The sequence below is a fragment of the Anopheles nili genome, chromosome 2 (genome assembly GCF_943737925.1).
Source record: "Anopheles nili chromosome 2, idAnoNiliSN_F5_01, whole genome shotgun sequence".
NCBI lineage: Eukaryota > Metazoa > Arthropoda > Insecta > Diptera > Culicidae > Anopheles > Anopheles nili.
The window spans coordinates 14283778-14294568 of record NC_071291.1 but is presented as its reverse complement, the minus strand read 5'-3'; the positions used below and the strand labels follow the sequence as shown (position 1 = coordinate 14294568).

General features: G+C 51.6%; 1 protein-coding gene across 1 annotated transcript; it reads left to right on the top strand.

Moving 5' to 3' along the window:
* The first annotated feature begins 1622 nt into the window (after positions 1 to 1622).
* Positions 1623 to 10458, top strand: LOC128731720 (homeobox protein aristaless). Its single transcript, XM_053824852.1, has 4 exons — positions 1623 to 2512; positions 5995 to 6130; positions 6210 to 6688; positions 10143 to 10458. Exons 1-4 carry the CDS (start codon positions 1623 to 1625, stop codon positions 10456 to 10458), a joined length of 1821 nt encoding a protein of 606 aa, XP_053680827.1.
* Positions 10459 to 10791: the final 333 nt, after the last annotated feature.

Sequence of the window (10791 nt, the reverse complement as noted above, 5' to 3'; positions counted from 1 at the left end):
AAACCCTCAAATCCAAACACAGCTTTGCCAAATTTGCACATTCCCCGTGCCCGTGGGGCGTTGTTTTTGGGTGGGGGTGGATTTTTTCTTTCGCTGCGTGTGAGTGTTTCCGCTCGATAAAACACGCTTGATCTTTGAGCGAACGCGTTGATCTCGCGGGTAGCGGTTTTTGCGAGCGGCGATGGCGTAAATCATCCAATCATGGTAATTGGAATGTATCTTTGCTTGTCGAGCGGAATTTTGGGTGACAAAGAAAATAAACCTCCCACAGCTCGGTTCGTGGAAACTCGCAAGCGGGCGCCCACGTCCACTGGCAGGTGAAAGCCATTCCACCCATATGGCCAACCCCGTTAATGTAACGCGAAAGACAACACACTCGCACCCTCGCATAAAGCGTACGCGGGAACATTTTACGCCACACGCCCTTAGGGTTTTTCCCGATTTCGAGGGTCAGTTCCGGTCGATAAAATCTCCCACAGGGCAAAAAACCGACCATCGCCACCATCGGTCAGTCTGTTGTCGATTTCGATTCGAGAGTGTCCCGTCCCGTGCGTCTAAGGGCATGCAGCCCTTACTAACTCAGGTCCAGTTGGGTCACAGGAAAATCCCCAGCAAATCACCCGCACAAAAAGACAAAACCCGTGCCCGTACGAAGCCCAAAATCCGACGATCGCGTGTCTGTGGGAAAAGTCAACCACGAGCGGGCACAGACTTACGCTCACTTCCCATAAGTCACCCTCGTGGTAAGGGAACGCGACTCAGTAAGGGCTCACGCCACCCCTACCGGTATGCGTTTGCGTAGCCCGTATGTTTCGCGTAAAAACCACGCAAGAAACGCAAGAAACGCAAGAACGCAAGGACATACCACGGCAAGGCATATGAGCCGGTCAGGGCACACACATACATTACGCCACATGACACGCTCGCACACACGTGACCCTCATGCGTGCGCAAAGCGGCTGGCGCAAGTGACTCAGCGACCCGCATAAGGGTGCTTTCGTGCGTAGCTCCGCCCAGCCTACGCGTTTGACGGCGAAAAATGGCCGCCCGTGATCGGCGGCGTCACGCTGCAGGGCGGAGCCTGCTTGATTGATCTTAATTGAGTATAAAAAGCTGATGAAGCGCAATATTTAATTCATTGATAATTTTGCATCCGACCCGACCGGTCGGTGTGTGTTAGCGTGTGTTTTGGAGCCACCGCCGACGACGTCACGCTGGTTGCGATCGATGGTTGCTGCAACCCGAACAGTCTAATCCTGCCCGGAGTGTCCTTTTCGCGAAGGGTGTGATACGTGTGTGCGGTGCTATTTCCGGGTTGTGCGTGCCCGTTCGTGACCGTGAACGTGGTTTGTCTTATTGTCGAGGCGTGAGACGATCGTGACTGACGATCCAAATCCAGTCCAGAGGAGGTCCTTAGACGGTTTATCATGCGGTAGTGTGGTGTTGTGTTTGCGAACCATGTGTGGAACGTGGCTGTCACTGTGAAAAGGAGTGCCCAATTCGACCCGACCACGACCAAACCGAGAGTATCCTTGTGCCCGCGGCGTAATTTATGGACTCGTGGCTAACTCGTGGGCGCAGTGTCCTGCGGTGGTTAATTGAAATCCATTGAAAGCTCCACGATGGAACCGTCCACCTTCGATGAGCAGCTGTTTGGTGACTTTACGAGTGACACGCTCGGTACGTTGGCCGGTGGCGCAAAGCCCATCCACGCCGGTTCGTCGACTGGAGCGGTCGTATCGGCGACTGGCCACGGCAATCTGCAGGTGATGATGGGACTGGGCCACTCACCGACCCATGATGGTGGTGGCCATCAGCGGTTGCCCGAGGTGAACAGCATCCTGTCGGTGGCGGGCTCTCCCAGCTACAAAACCATCGACTACACCAACCTCAGCAAGGTGGAGTATCACCATCTGGCCAACGGCAAGCTGGACGGGCCGGCTTCCTACTCACCTCCTTCCGGACATGCCCAACACCAGCAAACGGGCCAACACCCGGCAGGCAACAAGCCGCTCGAATACGTCAACTGTAAGCTGGAATATTACACCGCGCTGCCCACCGCCCACGATAATCCGAATAAAGTAGAGTTCATTAAAACCCTAGATTACAACGGGAACGGGCGGTTGGACTACTCCACGTCGTCCTCGTCCTCGCCGAATGGTCCGAAGACCCTCGACTATGGTGCCGGCGGGCCTGCCGGCGGAAAGCTCGACTACGAGACGACGATCGCCATGTTCCAGCATCCCGGACCGCCGCAGGGTCCGGTAGCGTCTGGGCCACCCGGTGCCACCATGCTCGATCCTTCGGGGATGCTAAATGGTGGGCAGGGTGGGGTGGGCGTCGTGATGGCGGTAGGCGCAGGTCCTGGGAAACCACGGAAAAGCGACGATATGAACGGGGCGTCCGGTTCGTCGACGCCTACGACCACCACGCCGCTAGACGGTGCCGGTAATGGGAAGAAAAGCGACAAAAAGAAGTCCGACCCGAACGGGATCAAGAAGAAGAAAACCAGGTGAGCGAATTAGTCAGCCGGTGTGGGAGGGCTGATTAGGAATTGATGGTGCCGAGCTTTCCTGTTTGTGGGCAAGAAAAGCAAACCTATTTGTGGGGCTTAATGTTTAATGAAGCCCGGTTGGGTTGGATTGAAGCTGAATTTTTGGTCAACGACCTGCCGCGGATGGACTCACCATCAGGTATCTGCTTTTGGGTGGTGATCGTTTTAAAAATGACCTCCCAATTTGCATCCCCATGGCCCCGTGGCCCCATGGCATCAACGCGTAACTCGTCTCCAGAGGGAAGCGATTGATCGACATTCGTCATCGTCAGCTGTCGAGTGAGGAACGATTTTCAATGACTGCATGGGAATCGCTCAAACGCACCAGTTCCTGTTGTTGGCTATTAGCGAACCGAAGCAGACGTGTGGCAAAACCAACAACGCACCACCGACGGGCAGACAGTCGAATGGAAATGGATCGACATTTCAGGGCAGACGGCTGTGACGGGTTTTGTGCAACTACACGATGGTATGCCATTAATTTTGCCTCGATTTGAGTTCTCGCTGATGTCTGATTCAGGCAGGCGTAGCTCACCCATCGGATTGTGATTTATCATTGCTGCACATTAGGAGCTGCGTTGGCTTCGAGTTTCTCTGCTCATGGGAGCGGTGTGCTGTACGAACGTTTAAACCCGAAAAGTAGAGCAAATTTAAACGTAATTTCCTTTAAAAAAAACGATTAAAAGGTCAATCGATCTGCGGGGCTCGATGTTGATCTGTGAATGAGATGCATAAAAGGTGTTTGTACAAACTTACGGATTTCGGATGTGGCTTGGTTATTTACCTGAAGTCGTTTTAAGATTTTTTAGCAGAAGAGAGCGATTTATTATTCGCTAGTGGTATTTATAGCCCCTGGTGCATTGTGAGTGCTTGAGCGCCGTAATTTGAGGGCTCCTGGCACTCACTAAATGACGGCGTATACTTAACGAAGTGTCGCTTTGCCTGTCATAAGTGTAAACAGTGTTGTTTATGTTATTTTTCACAACGATGAAACATCCTCGTTGCGATGAAAAGGACGATCAGCCACCCTGTGGAACGAATTAATTTGCATGCTTCCCAGAAAAGGCACCCCATTCGATCTCAGCAGCAGCAGGCGTTCGCTTTCCTTTACCGAAGCTATCTTACCACAGGTTACAAATTGCGGCTCGTCCTTTGAGCCCCATCGGTCTTTTCTAGTCATCGCACCACGACCACTTTTCTTTATTTGTCCGCTCTTATCAGATTAAATTGACCACCCCCTAGCCAGCCTATACAACACGTACGTGTAAGGGACCGAAACCGAACCGAAACCGCATTGTATCCACTCAACGGTACAACAACCTTGTAATCATCATCTTACAATGAAGTAATTCGTCCGATATCCCATTTTTCTGCAAGCTCAACCTTTTACCGTCGCCGCCGGAGCCACCGAGCATCCTTTTGGGGGTCCTTGCCAACCCCAGTACAAAAGCAACCCCATCGGTTCGGGTGCTTGCAGATCGAATTCCTGGCGCAACCTCGCTCGGGAGGGGAATAAAATAAAATGAAAAGAAAAAAGAAACTCCCCCATCCAGCACGAACACGCTTGAGAAAAGAACGGGTGCGTGTTTTTTCTCTCTTCCCTTTTTTGTTGCCCCTCATACATACAGCGCACAAAGGGCACCTTTGCACCTTTCCTTGCCATTTTCGTGAACCTTGATTAAGTGTAAGTTATTTATCCGCTTCGGGTCGGCTGCCGGTGCGGTGGAATGTTTAGACGTGTTTTGGTTTTTTTCCCGACCCAAACTTTCCCTGCATACCTTCAACCCGGCCTGATGGACCCTTGAGGTTCCGATGAGGCGATGAGGCGATGCGGGAGTCGAGTGGGAGGGTCAGATTTATTTATTCGGATCAATCTTTCCGGCGGCTCTTCACCTTGCGGCCCGAAAAACGCAGCCGGTTGCGGAAGCGAGTTTCGCCAAATATTTGCCCAACAAACATGCGCAAATATGTCGCCCGCTCGTGCCGTTTGCCAATTCTCCACTAACCCGGCAGATTGTCAAGCCGTACCATAAACACACATTACCGAAAAGTTACAGTCAGTGTGCGCCATCTCGAGTGAGAGAGCTTAGTGTGTGTGTGTGCATGTTTGTGTGTGTGCCACTTCTCAATGACCGGGTCCGTTTCGTCCTTGTGCTAATCGAATCTCGAACCGGGCGAATTTCGGGGCCCCCCATTCCCGGGTGCTCAATTTGTAATCCATGCCGTCCTAATGAAAGGTAATTGTGCGCAAAAGTTCAGGCAAAAGTCAAAGGGGGCCAACAGCCGAGAGATCACTCCTTGCACAAGCTGGCCACCGGAATCGGCCAATTAACAATGGGCTAAAATCAGACCACGCCACAATCGATCCTAATGGTGTTTATGAAATTTTCCGGCGCCCGAACGGACGACTGCACGCGGGGCTGGGCGAGTACTTCCGGAGGACCGTGCATGAGGCGGAGAACCGTGCATCACAGACAGTCAATCTAATTAGGGCACCGTCGTGGGTCTCGAGCCGGAGCCTAAAACCATGTGCACTGGCCAGTCTTGAGACGTGCCCGGGTCGGAGAAAACCCGGTGCAGAACAATAAAAATTTCATACACGACTCAGGCACCAAATCCCTGTGCCTTGCAGTGGCCATAAAGAACGTTTTGGTTGTGTTCGGGAGGATGGTTCGAGTGCTTGGGACAATGGGCCGGTACGCACGCATTACCGGACGGGACTAATTTGCGCCCTCACGTCGTCCCAGGCACGGGAAACGAAGGCATCGGCTAACATTTGTATTCATTAGCAACATGGTCGCATTTGCAGTGGAATGGAAAGTCTTTCGGTTCGAAAGTTGGGCATAGTAGCATCCGATCTCACCACCCGAATGCACGCTCGACCGTTCTACCGCATGTTTCGTAATGATCGAAACACGAGAGGGAAAGATGTATTCTTTCTTCAGCAAGCTCCACCGGAAGCTGTGAAAATCCTTGCACAAGGGTCCGAAGGTCGGCTGCACTCGAGCAAGAAGCTGCATATGATTTCTGGTGTGACCGGTGCGCAAAAGGACATCTCCGGTTCGGGTTCCTGCACAATTTGCCTGTCGGCTGCAATAAGTAAATAAGCATCGAGTGCCGTTTGCCGTTTCTGTTCGCAACCGGCTTAAAAGCTCGGATTGTTTCCTAAACGGGAGGTCAACATACGTTTGTTCCGTTGGCAGGCTGCCCTTTTGCAGGTCGATTGTGGACTCTTGTGTGTGAAGAGAGCGTTCTACCAACGTAGCACGTCCTGCTGGGATGGTGATTACATTTTCCGAGATTTTCCCGAGATTTTTTTTTGTACTTTGTTTCTGGAAAGCATTCCCACAGCACAACTTCATTAGGAGATCGGTCCCAATGGAGCAATATTGAAGCTGATTTTACGAACGGTTTCGTCTTACATTGGTGTTTCGTTACAGGACGACCTTCACCGCGTACCAGCTTGAGGAGCTTGAGCACGCCTTCGAACGGGCGCCTTATCCGGATGTGTTCGCTCGCGAGGAGTTAGCGCTGAAGCTGAACCTGAGCGAGTCGCGTGTACAAGTTTGGTTCCAGGTAAGAACCGTGTGGCTTTTCACGGGTTTTCCCCACTCTTTTCCGATGACTTAGCCACGCTTTTTTGGCTTTCCTTTAGAACCGTCGGGCAAAATGGCGCAAGCGCGAACCACCTCGGAAGTCGGCGTACCTTGGCAACAACAGCCCATCGGCACCGATGAATGGCCCGATCGGTTCGTCCTTTAGCCAGTTCCCGCAAACCGCCACGGTCACACCACCGGGCAGCGTCGACAGTTGGTCCACCTATCAGGCACCGTACGAGCTCGGGCCACATATCAACCTGCTGTCGCCGGCCGTCAGCCCGTACGGGTCCTTTAGCACCCAATACGGTACTTACATGCCCGAAAGTCACATGTTTCCGGTGCGGCAGCACTACGACTACGGTAGCCCATCCCGACCGGGTGTAGGCGAACCTGGACCGGACGAAACGGGCCACCAACATCAGCACCATGGGCATCATCATCACCACGCGCATCACGGTCACCACAAACCCGACCACTATGCGACCTCGATGGACGACAAGTTCGAGACGCACTGTACTGGCGGGCTTCCGGATGGGTGAGTATCATCGCAAAAGAGGGACCTCCTTGGACGAGGACGGAAATTCCGCCACGAGTTCCACCGATTGTTCTCCACGTCCTTAGCCGGGGAAATTTCCCGACAAACCGGGCTGCTTCCTTCCGGGGAAATGGGTGCAAATTGATGCCCGGAAAGAAGCGCCATCTGGGAGGAAACATCCGGACCAGTTTTGATGGGTTTGTGGGCTACTTGACGCTAAATTGGGTTGGCTTCATTTCCCCGAGATGAATTCCACGCGGAAATTTCACCCCGCGGCGCTATACGCGGTGATGTCCTCAGACCGAGTGGAGTCGGAATTCCGGTGTAACGTGCTGTTGGGAATAATGGGGACAGGACTCGGATTTGCGGGAAGCAACATAACATCTCATCCGCGGTTTGTGATGCATTCGACGAACTCGACAGACAACAGACGGGAAAGCGCATCCATCATCGGCATTGTTCAATCGACGATGATCCGTGGCCGGATTCGAGCAGATTTGTGATTCAATCCAACATGATCGGTGATCCGAGCGGCATGCGCGTACGTTTCGCATTAATTCAGCTTTACACGCTGCAGTTGGTGCCATTTCATTCGAAGATGGCCTTTGTCGGTTGAACGCACTATGCTGCTTCCGCGAACGCGGTTCCATTAGTTAAATTTGATCGTGCTGTTCAACAAGCGGGTGCTAGAACGCTCGAAGCAATCGTATGACCCGTCGAATCGAGGATGCACTGGAAAAACGAATAACTTGTGAAGCAATTTCAATTAACTAACAGCACAACGCTGGCACCCGATGTCGATTATTTTGCTTGGTCCGTTTTTCTGCTAGGACTTTCCCTGTCATACGGCCAAGAAGCATTCAGTATTTGATCGAAATGCATTACCTTTGAACGCATCCTTTGTAACGCATGGTTCACTCTCTCTCTCTCTCTCTTTAAAACGAATTCTGGGACTCAACGAGAGGACTTTAAACTCCCAAACCACCCTCAAACGATCCTCTTTCCATCACGCTGGCTTCAATGGGGTTTTTGCGTGATGCGTACTTGCAACAGACACCAATCATCGGCTCAAAGTGACCAACGAACCGAGGAAATTGTTTACAGTGTGAAGCACGAGACAGGGAGCAACAAAAAAATCGTGTAATAATGGAAAATGCCAACTTAATCGAAATTTGATCGAAACACACTCCCTCCTCGAGGTGTGCTAGGCGTCACTGGTGCAGTTGTTGTGGCCCACTGCACATGCCGAAGTTTAGTAGCGCCGAGAAAATGGGAACAACACTCCGAGAAAAGGGAGACTCCATCACTGCCCGCCGGCATGGGTACTATCTAGACAAAAAAGGGCATCCTCTTACACGCTCGACTGCATCTTGCACGGTGCATCCATTTATCTTGTTGAGCTCGTTTGTCGGGGGCGTTTGGGGTGTGGTAGGAAAAGCGTTACAAGCATTGGCACCACACTCACACCCATCTCGTCGGGTGGTTGGGAAAACTTTCTCTCCCATCAACCAGTACTACCAGTGTGGTCCACCATAATCGATACGTACTGTTCCAGTGCATTTTGTCGTTATCTTTCTCGCACGGTACCCACTCTTTCTCTCGCTCTCTCTCTCTCTCTCTGGCCGATGGAGTATCGATAAATTGTTGAAGACTTTTGCGACTTTCCCGCACTCCAGCCTGAGCTGGAAGTTATGCTCATCCATCTTATTCCGTTTTTAACGTGCCCACTGTACCAAAAATATCCACCGGTCGTGGTGCACCGGTAAGATGGTGTTCGGGTCGGAAAATGCCACCAGAAAAAAACGGAACTCTCCACCCAAAAACAACCCTTACCACGAGTAGTGTAGCTCACTCGAAAAACTAAGCGGACATGATGGGTTGGCAAATTTTTTTCGCCCTCCCCAATCAGTCTCCGAGTGCGCCAAGAAAAGGATGCCTCGAGCGGAGAGCAGCTGAGGATCGCTTCTTGAAAACTCGGCAAAGTTTGTTTGCATTTCAGACACCTCCTACCGTGGGTGGCAATGGGCGGGAAATCGAGCGAGAGCCACGTGTTACAAGCACCAAATCGGTTGCAAACCATCGCAATTGCAACTCGACCGGTCCACAAACCGGGCAACAAACGAAGAAAAAGCGGCCAGTTCAGGGAAGGCAGCCAAAGGGAGCCAAAAGGAGCAAACACTCCCGAAACAAGCGGGCATCGGACGGAAATGGCCAAACGAACACGGTGCAAGTTTGCCCCCACCAAAAGTTGTGCCCGCTGCAAGCAACATTTGTTGCACGCGCTGATGGAGTTATAGAAAAGTTGCTGAACGAGCAGCAAAATGCCGGGTCCGTTCCGTTTCCCGGTGGGGTTTTTCGCGATGGCGACGATAATGACGCCAGCGGGATGGCTCTCCCGACTCGTCCTAGCCGTTCTTCCCGTTCTTGGGCGGCTGCTTGGCCGGCAGATAATGGTACTTGAGTAAATGAAGCCCATTTAACCTTCGCCTTCGGTTGTAATTCGAGCCGAGTTGGCAAAGGTGGCACAAGCGATGGGTGAACCGGTTCGGCTGTTTGGCGGCCGTGAAATTCGCTTAATTTCATCGGCGAGTTAGGTCGACATTGTCGTGGAGGAGATAATTAAAAGCTTCCAACCACTTGCAATCGCACCGACGGCCGGCTTTTTGTTGACGAGCATCCGGATTTCGTGACATTTGCACGCGGCTGGGGCATGGGCATGGTGTAAACTTCTTTGGGTGAATTTTCTTTTCCGCGTGAGAGCGAATCAAGGGCGCAAACGTGCCCTTGGTGGTGCGTAGTAGTTTGATGTGAGAAGCGGAAAAGTTTTGCTGCCAAAGCCAAACTTTTCGGCGAAGCGTGAATATAATCGTTAGCGTTTCGCGGAGAATCACGATCGTTTGCCAAACATTCAAATGAGATCATTCAGAGGAACTAAAGACCACTTGGCTGACAGACGGTAGAGCTGCAAAGGAGGAAACTTTGGAACTCTCAATCTTCAAACAAAAACGGTTCGATGGGTTTGATGTTTTATGAAACCAAACTACTATCTTTAAACGATCTTAAGAGGGTTTAAAAGAGTGTTTTTGAATGATGTTTACACCCTTTTTTTCATGCTTATTTTTTCATAAAAGTGACCCAAATAAATTAAAGCTTCGAACCTTTTCCTGTTAAAATTCCTGGTAAATATTTTTACGATGAAACGCATAGCGTATTTACTACACAAGAAAAGAGCAACAGTATCACTACCCAAATGAGTGAATTTATTGTGTGTACATTTATTCATCAACTCAATGGTCCCACCTTTCCCGTGTTCTCTCGAACTCAACCACCACGAAAACAAAAGGCGATGCTCCGTTGGCTTCATTTCCTTTCGCATTCGATGTTAAACACCCTCACTAACCGCAATAAATCACCTCTGTTCTCGTCTCGTCTCGTTTGCTCATGGCCCAATTAGCCTCACCAATGGAAAGTACGTCGATGACACGAAGTACATCCACGGAGTCGACGTGCACCACTACCCGGACACCGATCCGAAGTACGGCAACTGCCACCAGCTGGACGATCCGTCGATGAAAGCTCACTACGGTCCACCGCAGCCTCCACAGCAAGCTCAAGCACCACCTTCGCAACAGCAGCAACAGCAGCAGCAGCAACAACCCCAGCAAGGTCAGTGTCAGTCCGTCGGCGTGGACGATCCCGACACGCTGGGTATGGTAAAAGCCGAGGAGAGTGTCACCCACAGCTACGTACTTCCATCTTTTTTGCCCTGATCGAGAGCATCAGGAAGGGTTCGCAATCGACACCGACGGCATCGCAGCGTCCGAACCGGCTGCCGAACCGGTCCCGGTTCGAGCAGTTCCGGTCTCACTTCGGATAGCTTCCGACCTGCCGTCACAATCCTCATTTTGATCCCACGCATCTCCTGCATCTCCACCAACTCGAGTTGGCGGTTTTCCACTTCCTTCTGCCCTTCTCAACACCCCCTTAAGCAAGGACGTCAGACAATCAGACACGTGACGGCACCAGGACGCCTTTATTCCATCGTGATTACTTCATCATTTGGAATCGGGGCGTATTTGTTTGGGATTGGCGCCGTCTTCCGT